Source organism: Astatotilapia calliptera, chromosome 14, assembly GCF_900246225.1.
Source record: "Astatotilapia calliptera chromosome 14, fAstCal1.2, whole genome shotgun sequence".
Classification (NCBI taxonomy): domain Eukaryota; kingdom Metazoa; phylum Chordata; class Actinopteri; order Cichliformes; family Cichlidae; genus Astatotilapia; species Astatotilapia calliptera.
The window spans coordinates 34,426,848-34,450,762 of NC_039315.1; the positions used below are offsets into that span (position 1 = coordinate 34,426,848).

The 23,915-nt window shown below is 37.4% G+C and overlaps 1 protein-coding gene across 1 annotated transcript in view; it reads right to left on the minus strand.

Moving 5' to 3' along the window:
- Positions 1-6,675: 6,675 nt before the first annotated feature.
- The window catches only part of scfd1 (sec1 family domain containing 1), a 36,734-nt gene continuing 19,494 nt past the window's right edge, over positions 6,676-23,915 (minus strand). The window contains exons 17-25 of the mRNA XM_026191977.1: positions 14,579-14,658; positions 14,323-14,385; positions 13,285-13,360; positions 10,956-11,009; positions 8,882-8,934; positions 8,743-8,776; positions 8,006-8,071; positions 6,965-7,033; positions 6,676-6,865 (exon numbers count right to left, since the gene is read on the minus strand). Coding sequence (XP_026047762.1) covers positions 6,842-6,865; positions 6,965-7,033; positions 8,006-8,071; positions 8,743-8,776; positions 8,882-8,934; positions 10,956-11,009; positions 13,285-13,360; positions 14,323-14,385; positions 14,579-14,658 — 519 coding nt within the window. The 3' untranslated portion in view covers positions 6,676-6,841. The remainder of the gene's footprint in view (positions 6,866-6,964; positions 7,034-8,005; positions 8,072-8,742; positions 8,777-8,881; positions 8,935-10,955; positions 11,010-13,284; positions 13,361-14,322; positions 14,386-14,578; positions 14,659-23,915) is intronic.

The following is a 23,915-nucleotide window of genomic DNA, read 5'->3' on the forward strand; positions in this document are numbered from 1 at the left end:
AATGGGCGGGCATGATGTTATTAGCTTTATACCTGTTCCAGGCCTGGCAGAGTTCAAACAGATCTTAGTTTCTTTGTAAATCTTTTATCAGATGGGCTCCTTGAGAGGAATGTCTGGAGCAGGAATGAGATCTGTGTATATCATCTCCCATAGAGGTCTTGCCAAGCTTGAAGGGGAGGGCCAAAACATGACGAGAGAAAACATACCATGGGACCCTGGCATCACAGGAGATTAATACTGTTTTTCTTCAAGGTTCTTTATTTGTCACATGCATAGTCATACAAGTAGAAAACACAATGAAATGTGTCCTAACCTGTGCAGACATTATAAACAAGAAGTAAATTGAAATTAAAAATCTGGAAATTTTAATTAAAAATCTGGAAATTGAAATTAAAAATCTGAAAATGTGCATTTTGCGAGTGGAATGTTAAAGTGTTTTGTGCCATGTTAGCACAGCAATGCACTGAGAGAAGCTGACTTTAGAATATGCAACAAAACAATAAATAAAATAAAAAACTAAAAAAGAGCACAGTCTGGATGTGGCCGGGCCATCTTACTGCCACTGTCCACATAATTTAAAACTGTTGTAACAGAATAGTCTGGCAATGCAGCTAATCTGCACTTTACCCTACTTGCCTACTGGTGTTGGCCAGAGGGGCCGATGGCGCGATATGTCAGCCTCGCTTCTGTCAGTCTGCCCCAGGGCAGCTGTGGCTACAACTGTAGCTGCCTCCACCAGTGTGTGAATGTGAGAGTGAATGAATAGTGGAATTGTAAAGCGCTTTGAGGTTGTCGAAAAGCGCTATATAAATGCAATCCATTATTATTATTATTATTATTAATCTGCCAACAAGGAAAAATATCCACGTCCCCAAAGGCTACATGGAGGTTCTGGTGTAACGAGGACATCCAAATAGTAGATGAAAGATATCCAGTTCAAACTTACTGTTCTGTACAACATTCATCTTTTTATAAATTTGGCTAAGAAAAGGTTTTACAGTGATCTCAAATATTTAATAATAATAAATATACCTTAATAAATGAATAAAGTCTCTCCATGAATTTGCTTAATGGCATTCAACTCATATAATAACTGATGAGGACTACAGATGGAAAACAGAAACTTCTGGTCTGGTCTAATTTCTTCAAGTCTGTATACCACCACGAGTCTGCATACCACTAACTACTACTACTGACTAACCAATGCCATAGTTATTACAGACAGCAAACTAGTCACTGGCACTTAATACCATATCTGTTGAGTGAGAAAAGAAAAAGGCACATGTGCGTAACTGTCACAAAAAGAGGACAGGAACTCTGATGCACTTGTGATTTGTGCAGTTAAGAGGTTTTGCCGAGTGTGACTCTGAATATTTGTTGAGCAAAACTGACAGAAAAGGTAACAGAGATTGGGGACAAGTGTCCTTGAATGCACCACAAAGATTCAGATTTGTTAAAAGAAAATCTAAATGGCTACTTCTTTTCTTTTCTTCTGAAGAAAAGAAGCAAGCTGTCTGAAAGGAAGAAAATTAATCCGCAATCTGGCCAAGTGAAGCAGTTCTTTGTACACCTGGATCATTTTCCTCCTGGATTAGTGTAAGTGTTACACATAACTTCCCCCTTATTTAAAAGCACAGGTCTCCTTTCCATCTGAGAACCAACTATGAGGGAGTGGAAAAGTTGCAGACACCTGATCTATGTGTGTCAGTGTCCTCTGAGAACAAATAGCTCTTTGTATGAGTCTTCCATGTCTCTGTTGCCAAAAACCTTACGGGACCAATGTTACTGTAAGACATCAGATCAGGACGAGTTTGTCAAGTGTCAACATGATTCAAACAAAAGGTCTAATGGACAGCAGTTGCCAAAGCAGGAAGAAGATGGGAACTAATCAGATGCTTGAAAAAATGGATGGAGGTGATAAAAGATGAAAAAGACCACAAGCTGAATCCAAATACAATTTAGCAATTTGAATTTAAACACAACGCATCATTGGAAATACCATGCAAACACAACGAGCAGCAGAAAAATTATTGATTTGTCATAATCAAGACAGACTTTAGTCTGTAGGGGACACTGCTGAGGCTTTTAGTCCACTCTAATCCCAGAACATCCTTTTTACATAACAGTTAAACCCTAATTCAATGTGAGCTGTGGCTGTATTAAAGCAGAATTAAAAAGTGCTTAAAGCGCTCTTGGTTGCTTTTGAGGTCCAACAGACTGGAATAAGAACATTACCGTCGATGTGAGTGTTTCTGGACATTTCCTCATTGACAACAGGCTGCTGACTGTCACGAAGATAATTCCGATAACCGGATAATAAGAGATAACCAGTTCCAGAGCAATGTGATTATGAGTTTTTAGGGCCACAAGATGAAGTGCCAAATTATCTGCTAAGATCAGTTAGTCAACTTTGCCTTACCCGGGCTAATTAGTACAAATTAGTGTAAAGGAAATTAAAATGTACGAATTTATTTCACCAAAAGCCTAAAGCAAAATTTTCCACAGGGCAGGGAATATTATTTGTAAATATAAAAGGCTCCAGAAGACACCACAATCATAGTGGAGGGGTTCAGATTAGAAAGTCAAATCAGACAGACTTAAACTACAGATGCCTTTATTAGCACATCTGACTGAGACAAGAAAAAACAAAACAAAAAAACCCTCCACACTGCAGGCTGCTGATACATGAGCTGATATTTGTACACAGGGGAGTCTGCCTACATTTTCCTAGAGCACAACTATAACAACAGATTTTGCTGATTGTTAGTTTAAATCCACTGATAAGACAACACAAAGTTCAAGCGTGAACTTACTCACATTTGTTCTGAATTTGCAAAACAGTGTATATGATATAAGACAGTGACACTGTTAAGAACTAAGAACTTTCTAAACTGACTAGTTGATTTTTCCCTAAATAAAGCTAATATGTGTTGTCTGGGAACAAAATGTTAAAGATCAAGAGAAAAAAATCTGATAATATACAAGATGCAAAATTCTTTCTCTGAACCTCGTGAATTCCTTTTCTGTCTATTTCACGAAAACCTTATTTTCTGTTTCTCCCATTTTCTTTTATTATTCTTATTCTCTTATTCTCTAAGCACTTCTAACCTTTAGGTAGTGTGTGAGGGTGGAAGTCTGCAGCATAAAAAATTAAAACGGAAACGTGTTTTATGGTGTGGTCTGCTGGGGCGGCAGCATCTCTGCTGGGGACAGGAAGAGACTGAACAGGGTGATCCGAAGGGCCAGCTCTGTTCTAGGATGCCCTCTGGACCCAGTGGAGGTGGTGAGTGACAGGAGAACGGCGGCTAAGCTGTCATCCCTGATGGACAACATCTCCCACCCCATGCAGCAGACTGTGACAGCACTGAGCAGCTCCTTCAGTGGGAGACTGCGGCACCCACGGTGTGGGACGGAGAGATTTCGCAGGTCTTTCCTCCCCACTGCTGTCAGACTCCATAATAAAGACTTTAACTGATCAAGCACACACATCCATACATATGCAATAATACTAAGTGCAATAATCCTTTCTGTCATCGTTGTATTTTTACTCAGTTGTATATAGTATTTGTATTTGTATTCTATTTTTATCTTATTGTATATTTATTTTATTTTATTCTACTGTATATAGTATTTTATTTTATTCTATTCTGTACAGTTGTGTACTGTATTTATTCTTATTGTATTCTAATTTTTGCCTCATAACTTTTGCACTGTCCACTTCCTGCTGTGACAAAACAAATTTCCCACGTGTGGGACTAATAAAGGTTATCTTATCTTATCTTACACGATTTTGGTTCAAGCAAATTGGTGAACTATTTGACATACAACATGGGGATCTGTCACATTTCAATAAGGATTCACAGCAAATTTCTAACTGCAGAGTATGGATCAAGTGGTTATTTTGTTCTGGTCAAAAGGATGACAATGCTGTGGCAGAAAGTACTTAATTTCTAATATTATTATTATTTCTGTTATTTTTCATTTGTTTTAGAAGACGTCTCCTACAAAATGTAAACTCTGTTTAATGTTTCATAATTTGTCATTAAAAAGATTGCAGAACTGTGCTTAAACAGCAAAGGTGTTCACTTGTATCAGATATGTAAAAATCCATGACTTAATTTATTCTGTGGTACAAAGTCACTGAGCAGAGCACTTCACCAAAATCAAAACAAACTGCCATGAATAAATACATTAAAAGGAGGCAGTCTGTTGTCTCATTCAGCTGAACATCTGCCTTCATCATAAATTATTGAAATGTTTTAACAAGCTTAATAAATAAAAACACATCTGATATAAAAAAAAAAAACCCTGAAAACAACAGTGCGTCTAAATAACAAATTTTTACCTCTGTAGCTTATAGTTGTTCATCTGGATGTAGCGTTTTCAGTGGGAGAAAGATAAGACAAACCTTTATTAGTCCCACACATGGGAAATTTTTTGGTCACGGCAGAAAGAACAAGTTGAAGAGAAGTAAAAGTTAAGAAAAACACATTAGAACAGGACAAGAAAAAAAAAAATAGAATAACATACTATACAACAAGAATAAAATACTTTATTATGGTAGGAAAAATTGCACTTGGTAATACTGCACATCAGGGAGACAGTTACAATTGTGTATGGGATGTGTGTGTGTGTGTGTGTCTGTCTGCACATGTGTGGTCATCTGCAAAGACCATGTTGTAGAGTTTGATAACAGTTGGAAGGAAAGACCGGAGACTCTCCGTCCCACATAGCGGGTGCCGCAGCCTGCCACTGAAGGAGCTGCTCAGTGCTGTGAGGGTCTCCTGCATGAGGTGGGAGATGTTGTCCAACAGGGATCACAGCTTGGCCACCATTCTCCTGTCACTCACCACCTCCAATGGGTCCAGAGGGCATCCTAGAACAGAGCTGGCCCTCTGCTGGGGACGGGAAGAGAATGAACAGGCTGATCCAGAGATGCTGCCGCCCAGCAGATCATACTGTAAAAGATGACCACGACAGAGTTCTAGAAGGTCTTCAGGACTGGGCCCTTCACTCCAAAAGATCTGAGTCTTTCCCCAACTCTCTGTGAATGGTACTTATGGCCATGTATCAATTGTCATTAATTAATTAAGTAATAACCTGGTGAGACTGAAGAAGTCACTTGGATAAGTGATGAAACGTTTCTCAAGACATTAAGACAAATAGTAATTATCTTGTATCTAATTATAAACTAACTATTAGATATACTGTATGGCCATCTCAGAAATCGGGGGTGTTTTTAGTCATCCATGGAAATTAGAAGTGAAAGATGGAGGTGGAGGGAGTGGAAATATTGTTTGACAAAACCAAATGAAGGCACACTTATTGAAACAATCCCCAGCTCTCTTCGCAGGCCCATACAATAACCTGGTTCAGAAGCTTTCATCGACTTTGACCCCCTAATCCAATGTTGTAAATGTGTTCTTACATAGTTTCAGGAATACACAAACAGCCTCTGATGAAGATAATAATATTTGAAGCCCCCACAACACAAGTATATCTGAATATGACTGAAAGACATTACCTACAAGCAGAAATGAGATTTTAACTGTTTTAGTAAAATGAAGACAGAACATATCATCTTTGAGGTTGCAAAGTGTCCTTGTTTCTAAGCTCTAAAACAAACTGGTCCCCACCTAGCCAATTAAACGAGCACACACACACACACACACACACACGCAGATTAAAATGCCATGCTGACATAATCCTCAGTGTGAATTCTTTGTATTTGGTGCTGTTACTACATGGGAAAGAAGCCAAAGTAAGAAGTTAAAGTCCACTTTTAATAAATGTCTCCATTAGGGATTTTGGAAATCCCTTCAAAACAGTGGTTTTAAACACACATCTGGGTTTTTCCAACACCACTGGTTATTTTAAAGACACCGATATCACCTGTGACCAGAATCAGTTTAATCAGTGTGTACTTTTTGAGAGCCATCTTCACAAACGACAGAAAGAATCCAAATGCAAAAAATATAAAACAATGTGAGGTAAACACAGAGTAACACAAATAATAATTTTAAAAGAACAAATGAAAAAATAAAAACAGCTTAGTGATGACTGTCTCTATTCCTGCAGTATAGATTTGAGGTCTGTTTCTGTTTCAATGCACAATAACTTTTATCACAGAACCAGTGTTACCAGCTTCAACTGAAGGAGACACGTGTAATTATAATTATATAATAAGTATAAAATACAAAAAAGCACTTTATGGGATAATAATGTGAAACGTTCTTAAAGGAAACATCTACATTTCACTTAGTGACGAGTTATAAAACAAATATTTTATGGTCTTCTGTCCACAAATTAACCAAATGTAAGAATTTTGTTTAAAATGCTGCATTTAAACATAATCAATTTCATTTTCATTAATTGCAAGAGGAATTGAAAGTAATGTATCTACTTCTAATTTTCCATATATTTAGCTTTAAAGTAGCTAATACCTTAAAGTATTAGCTACTGATAGTTACAATTGACACTTAGTGGGGGTTTTAATGCACAAAACCTAAAAAGGAAATTTTTAGGTAGTTGCCCAAATTCACATAGCAGGAGGTTCTTTAAAGATGAGTTAAAGACACACTTGTCTAAAGACGATTTTGTAGTTTTATGTTTATGTATGCAGGAAGTAATGTTTAATGCTCTAAAATATGAAGAAATGCGTGACTCCAGAGACAGTGAGTTGGAACTGTTGAGCTTTATTAGTAGCGCTTAGTATGAGGAACAGAAATTACGGTGAAGACAGAAAATATTTAGTCCATTAACAGAACAGAGCAGATAAAACAAAGTGGAATAAAGATATCGGCAATGAGAGAGGGAGATTCACATGTTGTCAGTGTCCGTGTCACTTTTGGCCAAGTTGGGAGAGCTGTGAAAATGAAGACCACAACAGGTTTTTAAATAGACACAATGAAACGTCTATGGGCTTATTGGCTTATCCCCTCACTGGTGCTGTGTGGTTCCTCACCTGTTTGATGAACTGAGACGCATTGAAGAGCTCACTGCAGCCATAAACAATCTTCTTCCCCTGCTTAGACTGGAAATACAGAAAAATAAAATGACGTTTGCTACTGAACCTATTATTGCAGGGAGAAAGTAACACTTCCACACAAATACTGTTGTTTTTACCAATCTACATGTATTTAACACCTTTGGTGTTAGCTGGTTGTTCGGTGGTAATGTTGCCTCACAAGAATAGAGGTTTTTGGGTTCAAAGCACAGTAGGGCCCCTCTGTTTGGAATAGGTATATTCACCCTGTGCTTGCGTGGTTTTTCCGTGGGAGCTACGGTCTCTCCTACCATCAAAATCACTAGGTTAATGCTGCCTATATCAGGAGGTATTCAAAGCTTTCACTTACTGGTAAAAATAAAGCACTGAACTTTGCAAATAACAAAAATGATATAAAGAGTCTGCATGCCATTTTGTTATGTTAGTGTTAGTATGTGTTGTAAGTTTGGTCCAACAAACTTTGAATATTAGTATCGCAGTTATGACTTGCTCATGTTGGTCACTTTATTTCACACTGTAAACTGTAAAGCTGCTTCGTTGGTCATTTTAAACCACTTCAAAGTCCCTTTAAATCTCAACTGTAAATTTTAGACTGTTATTAACCCTTTTTTACTCCAAAGTGTACATTTACTCCCCTTACCTCAGTCTCAAAGTATATATATATATATATATATATATATATTCTTACTCTTCCTATATTTATTTTTGTTCTTTTGCACTGACTGGAACTGCAGCCTCGCCGTCTCGTCTCTCTATATACTGTACTGTATATAGCAGAAATGATAATAAAGTTTACTTTGACTTTGAGTACATTTTCCCGACTTCTATTTTATATAATGTGACAGTGTTTTCACTGAAGGACCTAAATTGTTTTAGTGTCATTAAACTTTAAGAGTTTTAGTTTGATATTTAACCCATCCCATGTGAAACTACATTGTATTCATCTAAAGAGACATCAGACTAAAATATGGAAAAGAACTTTGAAATGTACTACCGTACCTTGGTGTAGTCCACCAGATTCTGGTACTCGATATAGTTTCCTCCACCCACTACGAAGACGATGGCCTGAAACAGCAGGAGGTAAAAAAATCAAGCTTATATCAGAGGATATGTTGAAGGTGATGGACAGAAAGACTGCAAATGATTAAAAAAAGCTGCTGAAGTGATTTTACAGAATGAATTTCAAGTATAAACACTGCCAAAGACAAAAGTTTTATGAACTGAAAGAGGTAGACGCCTCTAATTGTATGCAGGAAATCAAGTTTTATTCCAATATTCAGGATTTGTAATTATTTACTTCATTACTATACTTATGTATGCATTTAATTTCAGATATGTTTTTACTTGTTCAAGAAATCAATTTTGTGATATTGTATCTTATTTTTTCACATCTATAATTACTTACTATAATAATAGTAATGTAATTACTAGTCCCACAGTTACTGTTTTATGATCTACCACAGACTTGCTCGCATAACTGTTGTTTTACATGTGATTGTGTGGTGACGGGATTAATAAAAGTCCAAATCAAATTCAATCTCATAAAAAAATTCCAGATTTGAAACTCTGCAACTTTCATCACAGCTAAGAAACAGTTAACTGTGCGTTATGAGAGAATCATGTGCGGCAACAGAAATTCCTGTCTGTCTTGTGTTTCCTTTCAACTTTTGTTTATCCTGGAAATAACCTGAACTGAATCTCATCAGTCAAACTTTGGTCCAGATACACAAATTCACCTCCTGAAACGGGTTCTTGTTCCTGGGGATGGAGCTGAAAGAGAAGGAAAGGATGATGAGACATCTTCGAGTGTATTTTACCCACCGAGAAGATGAGCTCTGCCAAGCTACAGATGAGATTTTGGATTTGTTTTCATACCTTTCACTGCCTCGCAGCATCTTTGGGTCAAAGTATCGATAATCATCTGTTTCCTTAAGGATCAGATAGAAAATTTTTTTTAGTCAGACGTACTACACATGACACACTTGTACTCAACAGCCACAAAAATAAACCCTAAATAATGTAGATGGTAGAGGGATATGTAGATTGGTTTGGCTTTTCTGATATTATTAGATGAAGAAGAGCCTCCGATTTGTAACTTAAAAAACAAAACAAAAAACCTGCTGGTGTCAAAATGTAAAACAACAACAACAACAAACAAACAAAAACAGAGTTAACCAAATTGAAAGCACGACAAAGGCAAAAGATTTATTTCACAGGTTGACCTGGTTGTGTTGTCTCTCAGCTCCAAGGACTAAACACAGACAGAATGACACAGCACTGTGTCTTTTGGCTTACGGTCACATGACCTAGATGCAGGTGGGTACAGGTTTAGTTCACAGTAGTATTTGTACTGGAGAAGGATCGTTTTTGTCAGTGATGTAAAAGCCCAAGCAGACCATGAAAAACAAAGACGAGTCAGATTTATCATCTTCATATTTTCCTCATTTTAATGACACAAAGCTCTGCAAATTGTACGTCTCCCACTCCATCCTAAATTAATTACAGGAAATCTCAGTTCTTATGCAGACACTCAAAAACAGCACAACCTATTTATTAGCTCAAACTTAAAAAGTATTTCCTTAACTGCTTTGAGCCGGTGTCTACAATGGCACCAGTAGTTTTTGAGGTCAAAATTAAAACTTGTGCCAGAGCACCTCACAAACGCAGAAAAACAAAGTTAAACTGTGATTTTCTAAAAGTCGTTGGAGACTTTAAAGGCTTTCAGTTTGTCCACATCAAGAGAAAATCGTACAAAAACCTCCACTGTGAACAGCAACATGGTTTTATTACGTGGCTTTATCTGATTAATGTTAGTATTAGTATTAATATTTTATCTAACTAAAAAATGAGTAATAACCTCTATAAACTTCTCCACCATTTTGCTATACTTTAACTAAAACATAACCTCGAAATGCAACAGTTTTACACTGAGGACAATCTGATAGAGGGAGAATGTGCTCCGTTTCTTTTATCTTCATCCCAGACTTCCATCCCCGCTCCACCCTTTCCCTTTTTATTCACAACAACAGGACCTTTGTTGGTAGTCTGTAACTCCAGACGCTGAGAAACCTGCAGGGGGTGTGTGTGTGTTCACTTGCAAGTCTGTCACTACAAGGACCGGTTTAAGCTTTGAGCAGAGACATTTGGGACTTAACTTCAAAAGGAATTTTTGAAAGTTCAGAGTTTGTTTTAGGGTTCACGTTAGATTCAGGTTTTGCTTTGCATGCATATTTGTGCGCATGGTCAAAATGAATACATGGGCTGAGAGTCAGAAACTGCACTTTCAGTTCAATGTGATAAAGTGTGTTTGCTAGTTCACGTGGGTTCAAACGTGAGTAATAGAATATGTACTTTCCTTCCTCTCACACATGGACCACAGCAGTTAATATGAAGCTAATGTAATTTGTGGCATGTGTGTTGGAGCTGTCAATCACAGCTGAAGTGACACAAAAACGTGTCTTTCTTCTGAGTTTCCTCTCACCAATTAAGTTATGTTGAGGCCTACAGATATGTAGGTCTTTCAGAGGAACCTTTCATATTTTCTTTAGCAGAGAAGTTCTACATGTAATATAGAGTACTCTGCAGTTTTGTATTCACACTATACGTACATGGTAAGCTGCTTTTATATCATGTGTCTTTCTGTCGGTCAACTTTACACTTATATTGTATATTAAAGTTCCATTTGAGTAACTTTTCTTTCACATCAAGAGAAAACAACTTAAAATGATTCACGTAAAAATGTGGCTTTTTGGAAAACTTTTCCCAATCTGTACCGCAGAAGTGGACACCAGAGACACATCAGTGGGACTAGAATCCCCCCCCTCTTAATACTCGTATTAAGTGTTTCTATAAAAGGGCTTGGGCTTTTCCCGCTTTTCACAACACTTCCTATATTTTTAACTAATATTGGAAATATGTTTTTTAAATCATGAACAAAAACAAAACTCACAGGATGAGACTTCATCTCCATCAGGTTGTCCAGGATACGGGTAACCGGAAGGTTCTGGAAAAAAAAAGAAAAAGAAACAACTTTTAACCTCCTAGGACCTGGCGTCCACATATGTGAACATCACATTTTGGGTTATTTAGACTAAAATATTCAATTTTGCTCTACATGGGCCTGATATCCACTTACGAGGACATTATACTGCTACTGTTCTATCAAAATTTTAAACGAATATCCTCATATGTGGCTCTCATTTTTCTTAAAAAAAATAAAAAAAATAAGGTAAAAGAAAAAAAATCTGCTAATTCTTTGTTTTTACATTCATCGGGCCCCAATCAGCCCAAATATCAGAGAGAAATGAAAAACGCACGTTGTGGAAGAGTTCGGGTCTTAGGAGGTTAAACATAACAAAGAATAATGAATCTCTTACAATAAATTCATTTACTTTTTATGATATTTCATAAGAATCATGAGTTTGTGTTTAGGTTGGACTTTTTTTCTTTTTAGATATTTGGTAAGTAGCTATTTTGGAAAACTGGAGTTGCAAGTGAAGAAAAACAAAAACAAAAAACAAGAATAACTTCAAATATCTTCCCTAACAGAGCATCAAAAGATGCATTCAAATCTACTCTCACTGTTAATAATGTTCTGGCAGCGAAGCAGAACAGGTGACTTCAGCGGGTCCAATTTCAGTATGAAGAAAACAGACGCCACCCTCCCAGTGTGTACGTGTGTGTGTGTGTGTGATGATTATAAATGACTTTCTTGTCTGTGCCAGTTTTAGTCTGAAACACCCTGTCATCGTCATCGTGCTCATCCATATTCCTGTTGTCTAGGAATGAGAACGTCGTCACATTGTGTGCACTTGATTTAATATTCTGCCAGATGCAAGCAGACGGAGGATGGTGCTTTTGTGCAAAGGCTGTTAAATGCAATGTGCAGATGCAGTTCAAAATTATCTCGTATATATAAATATATATATCTAAATATAAAAATGGGAATGCTGGAGAAGATGTGGATCAGAAGAGCCACATCATTATCATATCTTTTGGGACTGCCCTAACTTAAAAAATTACTGGCTGGGAATTCATAAAACTTTGTGTGAGGTTTTTAAGATAAAATTTGACATCAATTTTGTAAATTTGTACTTGGGCTTGGTTGCTGGCTCGGTCCGGGGAGGGGACACAAAACTCTTACAAGCGCTATTAGCGGCCAGCAAAAAATCAATAACCAGAAAGTGGTTAAATCCAATCCGCCAACACTTGAGGAGTGGTTTAATGTGATTTTCTAAATATTTAAAATGGAAAAATTGACATTCTTTTTAAAAATTCTAAAAGACAAATTCTACAAAATATGGAATAAATGGATTAGCTTTGTGTCCCCCATCCGCCCTAAATTTAGGTAAGACCAGCCCTGAATTGGTGTATCTCCCATGTATCGTACAATGTCAGGTTGACCCTCAACTTCATAATATGTACCTAATGTAGTCTTTGTAAATAAGTTAAACATGCTGCATTATGTAACACACTGTCAAGCCAACGAGTTAATTTTATTTTTTTGCTATCAGAATGTAAAACAAAAGGACTAAGAAAAAGGTTTTTTCTTCTTTTTTTGACTAAATAAAGTCAATGCACTTTATTGTAACAAGTCCTTTTTTTTTCTTAAATAAAAATATAATTTAAAAAAAAGAAAATGATCTTGTTTTCAGGTGAAAACATATGCCAAGGAAGTTTCCCAAGTGTTACATGGACAAACATGAACAAAAATGTGACAAAAGGAAAAAAAACAGAAAAAGAAGGAAAAGTGCTGTTGATTACAGCCCTGTCCCTCCAACCTAGCACTTTATTAACTACAATTAAATAAAAAAAATCTTCAGATAATCTTCATATAAATGAGAAAAAATGTGATCTCTGTGACATTTGGGACTATTTTTAAACTAAAATGATTCTTCTTTTTCTTCTTACAAACGAATGCCATTTCTGAGGTGCTAAAAGGTCCTCAAAAACTCTGACACGTGTCACATGTATGAGCATGAGTGATGTAAAACAGCTTTCAAAGTTTCCATAAATACAGCACATTATAATAAATATGTGTAGCTCTGATGATGTAAATATGCAGCAGTTGTGTGGCAGGCTTTAAATGTAGTTTTATCACTTTAATTTGAAGGCTGTAAGGCATCTTTGGTCAGATAAGACTGGGTACTGTTCAGGTTGATGAACTGGACTTTAGACAAGTTCTTAATTACTTTTCTTGTGTTGATTTTGGTAAGAGTAGTTCATTGTTTCAGCTGGTTTTCTGGAATTGAAATGGTAACAGAAGGAGTTTTACTCACATGCTGTTTGAGCACCAGGTTTTTCACACCCTCCATGACAAACTGGGAGCCAGTATTCATCACTCTGGAGAACAGTCTGTGGGGATGGAGTTGGGGGGATGGGGGTGGTAAGGAGAAATAGATGAAGAAAAGCCAGGACGGGAGGAGAGACAGGATGGAGGAAAGCAAGAGGCGGAGGGCAGGAGGACAGGGTTAGGCTGGTAGTCTAAGAAACTCTAAAGTAAAGGAGAGAGTGGGATGTCCCTGACTTTTTGATTCAAAAAGTCAGTTTACAAAAATAGAGTAATAAAAAACATGACCACAGCCTACACTCAGGAAAACAAACTTTCAGGATTTGTGTTACACTGTGATATCACAATTACACAGCCAAGCACCTAATTAGTCCCACCTGGATCCACCCCCTACTCTACCTCTACTATAGCAAAATCATAACTGCTGTCACACTATGGTACCAGTGTGCCTGCTATCACCATCAACCTTGGTTGTATGCCTACACACAGAGAACCACTTTCTTAGAGGGCTACGGATATAGACGTATATACACAGAGTGAAAAGGTATGACCCACTATTTTATTGTCTCATTTTTCACTAGTGTATCTAATGGCAGAGGCAGGAAAGGAACAGCTCACTACATGAATGAAGCACACACAGCAGCCATTCCTTTGGAGCTTAAATTTGGACATATTAGACTTCAATAACACACGGAAATAGGGTGTAATATGTGACTAACAGTAACAGTAGGAGAGTAATCATAGTAGGCTCCAGTTATATTTCACAGCCATTGAGAGGCAATTAAGGCACAGTAATATGTGGTTATGTTGTTTCTAAACAGTTTCTAAAGCTGCTAAATCTCAGTGGAAAAACCTTACAAAATTAATACATAAAGCTGGTCCAGCTGTTTAATTCACTGCTGATTACTCAATGAAAAGAATGTTTAAATTGTCATATAACATCATTTTAGACTTGTCATCTCACTTATTAGTTCATAATTCTAAAACTATGTTAAAAAGGTACAAACTAATAATATTATTTACTTACCCCATAGGTTTGACTCCACTGTTGCCATAATTGGCTGGTGTGGCAGCCATTTTGGTAAAGGCCCTTGAAAGCATGAGAAGAAACCAGAAAGACTTAAGCATACTGACGAATTAGTCAATACCGTGTAAATTAAATGATTTTTAGATAAAGCCTTGATGGAAATTTTGAGTTCAGCATTTATTACAAAATCTGTTGACCATTGGAGGGTCAAAATATGTGGAGTTAAATGATGCTGCTGGGAAAAAACACAACTTACTTCCATTGTTTAATGTAGTTTAGAGGTGAAAGGTCACAGACTGCATCCAACAAAGCCTTCTTATACTGCTCCAAATCAGACTGAAACACAAAAACAAAATCCCACAGTCATCTAATGTTAACACATAAAGACGCCCAAGGCTAGAAAATAGGTGGAAAATAACAACAACAATAATAATAACAGAAAATAATAATAAAATAATAAAAGGTTAAATAATGGGGGGAAAAAAAATCAATCGCACAAACCTTCCTCAGCATAAGAGATGTTTCCTAATAGTGCCACCAACATGTAATCAAGATGTTCTTACATCATTGAATAAAGAGTGACTGTTTATATTCAATAAAAAGCTAAACAGACACTGTGAGTATTTTGAAATAGGTGCAGTGTCAGCTTTGCAACTAAAAGGTACTGGCAAAAGTTCTGGGAGGAGAACATTTAAGGAAATAATATAATTATGATTTGAAGCACATAAGTTTGCAGCACACAAATTAACACAAATTGTTTTGAATATTGCAAAACGTACATCTTATTTGCACTTGATGTGATTGTGATAGGTGCTGTTGGGAGTGTTTATTTATTTAGAATTGAGAGGGAGATGCTGTCAAAACAAGTGTGTAACTGACACTGACAAAATGATCAAAGCTGTAGATCGCGTTCCAAAACTTGGCTGTGTCTTGTAACTCTTCATTGAGTCATCACCCTGAATGTTTAGAGTTGAGCACCAAATATATTTGGTCTACAGCAACACTTATATTCATGAAAGAGAGAACTTACATGAACAAGAAAGTCAAGACACTTTTTGCAGCGAATGACTGGTTTGTAGTGTTTTAGATTTTTAGTCCCATTTCTATACAAAAATCTCTGCGTCTTATCTCTCAGCAGTGTGCACACAGTGCTATTATATGCAATACAAGGCAATACTGTATACAAGGATTTCAGGTTTGTGTGCATAAACCCTATGTTCCACCTGACCTGTCAGATTTATTGAATGAACAGCTATCTCAACTATTCTACCGCACACAGTCCCAAACAATTTCTAGCAGAAAAGTTTGCAAATATACGAAAAACATTGATTCTCAATATATTAAAGATTGCTCTTACACTGTATTATGTATATAATGTTACTAACTCCCTTATCAGGTCTGCTCATTTTTGACCCCCAAATTTACTTTCAGCACATATTTGTGATTGCAACATCAAGCTAATTTTCACACACTTAGTAAATCTTACTGTACCGTGGCAGAATATTACACCAGCAGTGTCAAACATAGGTTTGCTGAACTGTGGCAATCCAACCCACTGGAGTTTGTTTTACACTATAAAAATGACAGAGGAACGAGGCATAATCTTTTGACTTTTACTTTATTTTGCACCAGAAACCAATACTTTTCACTTTAAGTGACCAACTGGTCATTATCGTAAGCCTTCTTCTAGAACTGTATGAACAAGTTTCTTTGACTTATGAGTGTGAATGTATAAAAAACTTTAACTGAAATAAATATTTTTCTTAGGACTTCTCAAAAGGTCCACCACCTGTTTCATTCATTAAATACAAAAGGTGTTTTCTTAGGTTATCCAACAGTCCAATCCATTCAAGATCAAATTGCAATGTATGTGGCCCATGAACTAAAATGAGTTTGTCAGCCAAGGCATATCATAATAGGAATGATTGAATTTTGTGCACCAATTTAATTTTGGATAAGCTGGTGCCATTCACAATAGAGCAGAGTAGGTTAATGGAAGAGGAGTGCTCTGTGATGTGTTTTTGTCTGAAAAAAGTCTTAGTTATTGTCAGTTATCACTGATGTACATGTGGGATTTATTTAGCCTGCACTCTTGACTGAAACAAAAATAAATGAAACATCACTTAAGCCACCCCATGTCAAATATTTCATTATGCATTAATCATAACACAGAATTTAGCTGTTCAGAGTCCTGCCAAGTAAAGTAAGACATTAGTGTATATAGTTCAGTTTACTTCAGTGTGAAAGAATATGATGCAGTGTGGATCGTCCACACATAGCTTACTCTGATGAGCAGCTCGTGGAAGCCACCCAGGCATTATTAAAGTGCCAAACCATGTTAGAGGGCGCACAAAAGTGTGCCTGATTGTTTTTGTAGCTATCTGATATTTATCTAATCCACACTAATGAAAATCCAGCAGCAGTCGCAGAAACCTTAAAGCAAATAGAAGAGAGTAAGGAAAAGGGTGAGAGCGAGGTCTGTGAGATATAAAACAGGAGGTAGAGGAAAGAGAGCAAGAGACAAAAAGACATGGACAGAAGGCCAAGAGTTGGTCACAGAGGGAGAGGGATGACCGGAGATGACAGGAAGGAAGAGGGGAAAGAGTGAAAGAGGGGGTGGAGGAGAGGGGGCTGAGAGGGTACTCCCAATGGGGAACATCTCTCAGCTGGATGAAAGATGAAAGCAAGAGTGAGGCTCACATTTTGGCAGAGGGGCGAGCAGTCACACCATCTCACAGCAGAGGAAATGGAGGATGACACTCTGAGAATCACAGAGCTCAAAGTGGAGATCTTAAACAACCATCAAACAGTCTCCTTTCTGTTGTTCACATTTGGGAAACTTTTCGCCGAAAAAGACGATTCAACAGACAACTCCAGACATGGTCTCCTTCACAAACCTGACCAATCACTCCTTGAAATGGGAATGTCTTAGAATTATACTATACTGCATTATCCACAACATACTGGTACATATCATCTCAACAATAAGAATTATACTGGTCCAAACTACTAAAAATGCCAAGAATAACACAGTTTGAGAGACAATATACAGTATTTTTACACTAAAAAGTTTGAATCCCAATAAACTATACCATAGCTCAGCATGGTGTGCAGTGTGTCCTTAAGAAATACAAGTGCCAGGCCTAAAAAAAAATATCTAGAGCAGACGAACAGTATCTGAAAGTCATGTCTTTAAGAACTGAGACCTGACGGTCACATTTAGCGTCGTCAACAGCCTCATTAATTGCCACCCTTTCATCAGGTGGAATGGTCAGTTGGAAATGTTTACATATTGCCCAACGTTACTACACAAATGACAAAAAAAGACTGCCTGAGAGAATTCTGACTGTGTAAAGAATAAAGGTTTCTTCCCAAATATCGACTTTCAAGCAAAATACAAAGAAATGAAGGGTTGCTCAAGAGTTTTGCTTTATACTCTTCATAGCTGAATCAATGGGCTACTTTCAGTCATTGTGCAAAGGTACTGTTTATAAGGCTGGGGATACCTGCATTCAGCTGAGAGTGAAAAAGTCACTTGGATGAGTTCTCCCACTGAAAACGCTACGTCCAGATGAACAGAATCAAGCTTTTGGGATTTACTTACCTGGATGATTAAGCATGCATCAAGAAAGCCAAATCAGTAATGTGACCTCCCCCAGTGTACTTTAAACTTATCAGGCATTGCGGAAAATGGGATGCTTTCATAAAACAACATCCAAGGGTTGTAAGAAAAAGAAAAAAACATTTCTGTCATCTGGAAATGGTTGTGACGGACAAGATGTGAATCAAAGATCCATTCTTCAAGAATCCAGTGGAGGGAAAATAGGTGTGGATGAGAACAAACAGTGAAGAGAAAAACAAAACAAAACATAACTGAACTTACTCTTGATGCCACTTGAGGCTGGCTCTCCAAATATTCCTATCTTAAAATTGATTTTTGGCTAGGCTTAAAGTTAGGGGCAATGGGACGCTTCAATTGACAGGTAGCTCTTGGTGTCTTCTAATCTAACCAAGTCAGTTTTTTTCTGAGAGAAACTTTGGTTCAGCCATTTGTCAGTGGCTCATAATGAAATGATAAATACGGTACAGCCAAAAAGATGTTTCTCATACAGCACATCCAAAATGTGGCTATCGATCAATATCCTTTGGTTCTGAGAACACAAGAGCGCAACCTACTTCAAGCCATCTGCACAAACCATTTCTATTATTTGCCAAACCACAGCTGGTGTTGCAAGTCTCCTCTGTGCCATTTTTTTGAGCGATGATCTAGAGCACTGTCATCTAAGATGACAAATTAAATTCTGTTTGGTTCAGAAGTCTGAAACAAGATGCTGAGACTTGGCCGGGTTAGCTTCCACTTCAAAACATGGAAGAGACAGTGAGATCACTACGGAAGGAGTTTTATTTAATCAGTGAACTTATAATAGAGTGTTTAACTGAGAGAATAAATCTAGTTAATCTCTTGTTCAATCATAATTGTGATCCTATAAAATAACGCCTACCATTTTTAAAAGTGCCTTTTTGCATAATGAGTAGTCTTATAATTTTTTTTAGTATTTGCTAGCTTTGAATAGAATAGAATAGAATAGAATAGCCATAATGTGTACAACCCATAACAGAATATTATTTTGGCTTGTACACTGGCAAAAAGTCAAGACAGTTGACTCGCTTCTTTGCGAAACAGTTACCCATTACAGAACATTCATTGGATTTTTGCAGTGGCAGTACCACACTACATTTCCTTATGAACAAACATGAAAATTTCGTTATGATCTCACGTGTTAAAAATACTTTGTAATGTCATGTTATTTGTATATGCTGCATTCTATTAACACATCTCTCTCAGAGAAAGGTATTAAGAGCTGAAGTCAAATAGTGGAAACCATCACAGAGAAATAAGCTACTATACCGGCTTTTGATATTCTTGTCTTTCTTTTTCCGAAGTGCAAATTTCACAGCCTCATCAACATTGTATTCCCAAAAGGGCAAAAATGTAAACATCTAGGCAAATTTTAAGGAGCCAGAAAAGATTCTTATTTCCATCTCGATTTTATTTAGGGGTTCTCCTACAGTATCAGTAAAGTACAGTTGGTATCGTTCACCATTTATCTCATAGTGGCACTTCTTGCAGTTCATTACGTGTTTATGAGAAGGTATTTTTAAAATTCCCAATTTCCTTTGCAGAAATATGCGTTTACAATTAAGGCTGCCACTCTGTTCTGAGACCTCCCTGCTCTTCCAAGTGCATATGGACAGCCAGATGTAGTGAGAGTAGCAAAAACAATATCTCTGCCTCTGACAAGTACAGATCAGACAGTGACAAATCAAGAAACAGCATTCAAGACAAATCTGGAATGTCTAGCAATTAGAGGGAAACCAAAACAATTTAAAAGAAGGATCATGTATGAGATTTGGATGTGTAGAAAAGTATAAGCTGATTTGTGCTAGCACTGAATTTGCTGGAATTTTGACTAATCTTGACTTTAATTTTATGTAAAATCTAGTAGATAGTTTAGAATAGCCCATTATTGTTATTGCACATGTACAGGGTGGGCCATTTATATGGATGCACCGTAATAGTATGTTAGTTTATGTGAGGGGGCAAAGGCCTCAAGATGGGTGGTGACAATGGTGGCCATTTAGAAGTCGGCCATCTTGGATACAACTTTTGTTTTTTTCAATAGGAAGAGGGCCATGTGACACATCAAACTTATTGGTAATGTCACAAGAAAAACAATGGTGTGCTTGGTTTCAACGTAACTTTATTCTTTCATGAGTTATTTACAAGTTTCTCTTTGTTCACAGCCATTGACATGTTGAAGAAGTTAACACGTGAGGAGCGGATTGAAATTGTGTTGATATCTGGTGAACGCAGTAACTGGGTCATTGCAGCAGATTTCAATGCAAGACACCCTACGAGACCACCCATCTCCCATGCTACAGTCAGCAACCTGCTTGCTAAGTTTCATGAAACTGGTTCAGTGTTTGATTTGCCAAAATGTGGACGAAGAAAACTGTCACTAATGAAGAAACACTTGTAATTAGCTTCATTCAGCAAGAGCCCACAGCGTAGCACTCGCCGCATGTCACTGGAGAGTGGCATTAGTCGAACATCCCTTCGGCGGATATTAGCTACTCACAAACGGCACCCTTACAAACTCCAGCTACTGCAGCATCTCAACGAGGATGACCCAGATCGGCGCACAGAATTTGCAGAATGGGCAAAACAAAAATTGGAACAGGACCCTCAGTTCACGCAGAAGATTTTGTTCAGTGATGAGGCAAACTTTTATGTGAATGGTGAAGTTAACAAACAAAACCACCACTATTGGTCTGACACTAACCCACATTGGATGGATCCCTCCAAGACTGTTGGACCAACAAAAGTGATGGTTTGGTGTGGTATATGGGGTACAACGATAGTGGGTCCATTCTTCATCAATGGAAACCTCAAGGCCACTGGATATTTGAAATTGCTACATGATGATGTGTTTCCCTCTTTATGCACTGAAGCTGGCACGTTCCCTGAGTTTTTCCAGCAAGATGGTGCACCACCACATTATGGGTGCCAGGTCCGAGCATTCCTAGATGAACAGTTTCCTGGAAAGTGGATTGGTCATCGTGGGCCAGTTGAATGGCCCCCAAGGTCTCCCGATCTGACCCCCTTAGACTTTTATCTTTGGGGTCATCTGAAGGCAATTGTCTATGGTGTGAAGATACGAGATGTGCAGTACCTGAAACTACGGATACTGGATGCCTGTGCTGGCATTTCTCCTGTGGCGTTGCTATCAGAGTGTGAAGAGTGGGAGAAGAGGGTTGCATTGACAATCCAACACAATGAACACATTTTATAAGTGGTCAGAAATTTGTAAATAACTCATGAAAGAATAAAGTTACGTTGAAACCAAGCACACCGTTGTTTTTCTTGTGACATTACCAATAAGTTTGATGTGTCACATGGCCCTCTTCCTATTGAAAAAACAAAAGTTGTATCCAAGATGGCCGACTTCTAAATGGCCACCATGGTCACCACCCATCTTGAGGAGTTTGCCCCCTCACATATACTAACGTGCCACAAACAGGACTTTAACATCACCAACCATTCCCATTTTATTATGGTGTATCCATATAAATGGCCCACCCTGTAGAACAAAATTTTAGGTGCTCTACACTAAATATGCCTGAAAAAAACAAAGAAACAGGAAGAATATATACAAAATAAGAGAGAGGCACACAATAGGAAAGGATCTGTAACAATGGTATGAAGGCTCCAAAAGCCAACTGTAAATCTAGTAAGAAAGAGAATTTCTTCACTTAAAACTGTGTTGAAGACTGAAAATATTTCTCAAATTAACTCAAACAATTTTTGATTTCCTTGCTCAGTTTATTTCTGCATATTTTGGACTTTTAGCATTAAATACTCTTTTTGAGTTTACTCCAGCCTTTTGTGTCTCTGCAGCAGCAACAATACAGCACATTATGCCTGTTAAATATTCTGCTCATTACCTGCTTACTGTTGGTAACAATGGTATAAATCACAAGCTAGATATAAACATATTTCTATATATGCTCAATTAATGTGTGTTCATGTTTGAAATATGCTGAAATAGTTCAAAATTGAAGGCACACTGAACCAGCAAGGCTACCACAGCATCCTGCAGCATCTTGCCATCCGAACCGGTTTGTGTTTAGTTGGAACATCATTTATTTTTCAACAGGACAATGACAGCAAACACACCGCCAGGCTTTGTAAAGGCTATTTGACCAAGAAGGAGAGAGATGAGCGCTGCAACAGTTGGCCTGGCCTCCACAGTCACCTGACCTAAACCCAATGGAGATGGTTTGGGATGAGATGGACTGCAGAATAAGACGCTCAGCATCTCTGGAAAATCCTTCAAGACTTTTGGAAAACCATTTCAGGTGACTACCTCATGAAGCTCATCGAGAGAATGCCAAGAGTGTGCAAAGCAAAGGATGGCTATTTTGAAGAATCTAAAATATAAAACCTGTTTTGAGTTATTCCACACTTTTTTGTTTACTACATAATTCCGCATGTGTTCGTTCATATTTTTGATGCCTTCCGTGAGAATCTACACTGTAAAAGTAAAGGAAAATGAAATGGGAAGGTGTGTCCAAACCTTTGACTGATAGCGTATAAATTGTGTCAATAAATATATTTAAATAAATCTTCTTTATAAATCTTTTTATTATTATTATTATTATCATCATCTATGATCTTAACGAAATCTTAAATAAAGGCAATCATACCATACTGTCGCCAAAGTGTATCCAGTGTTTTCTTTGTTTTCTTTGTATTGTTTTAGGCTCTTTACCTTAAAATATAAAGTGCCTGCAGGCAACTGTTGTTGTGATTTGGCTCTATATAAATAAAACTGATTTGAATGATCCTGATCTAGTCAAGCATTAAGCATTTGCATCTGAACTGAATTCTCTTCTACAGCTGCATCAGGAAAGTTAAGGTTAACGCTTCTGTAAAGCGAGCACTTTTTCCACACCAAACAGATGGATGAATAGCCAACCCTGAGTGTGTTCTTCTGTTGCTGTAGGCTCATCCCTGCTGAGATGTTTATGTTCCTGTTGCCAACTCGGTTATCTTAATAAACCACTACAAGAATAATTGAGATGTTTTGCAGGAAAGATTTGGGGACTTCATGTTGATCATGACTTTGGAACCTTCAAAATGGTCTGTTGACATTTACCAGAATAGAAGTTTGGATTTCTGTTCTGGTAAAAGTTTGGATGGTTTTTGGTGAATAAAAAATAGACCAGAGTAGGGCTGGAGAGAAAAACGTTTTAGACATTGGAAAATATTTAGACTCTGGAAACCAGAGGCCGTTTTTCTCATTGACACTATTAGTTAGACTTGGTGTGCTGGCAAAAAACAAAAACACATTTGCCAATTCACTGAATGTTCCTACAATAAATATGGAAGGAGCTTTTCTAAATCATTTTTCACCTTTAAGATGTTCAAAATACGTATGAGAAAAGTTGGTGTTTGATGACACTTGATTTTCTACCTCACAACATTTAAGCTGCTTTCAAACATGAACTGCAGCTGTTTTCTAGTTATTGCCTGACTGGAGGTTCATGTCAGAGCACAAATGTCAGATAAAGTTGTTTCAGACAAACAGTCTTTAAACTTCTAACCCCTGAGCACAAAGTCCTTGGGAGGCCTACTGACATACTTGTGAGAATAAAGGAGGTGATTACGTGGCGAGTGTGTCGCTGTTGTGCGCGGTCTCCTGAATAAACGATCCTCACTTAAACCACTCAAACGATTTCCAGAAATGAGAATACATCTGTCTGTTCCCACTCTGCATCAATCAAGTTCTTGTAATTCTCTCCGTGTTCAGTCTTGTAATGGCAATTGAAATTGTAATCCTTACAGAAGTCTGCTCGCCACAGTTTATGCATGTGGCTTTACCTCTTCCTTCAGTAAATAAATATTTGGGCTTCTATGTATGTTAATGACTCTATATTCATCTTTCAGTCCTATCAAATTCATATCATCTAATTGACGTTATAACACATTTATAACAAAGCTGCTTCACTTGCACACAAGTACGTATGCA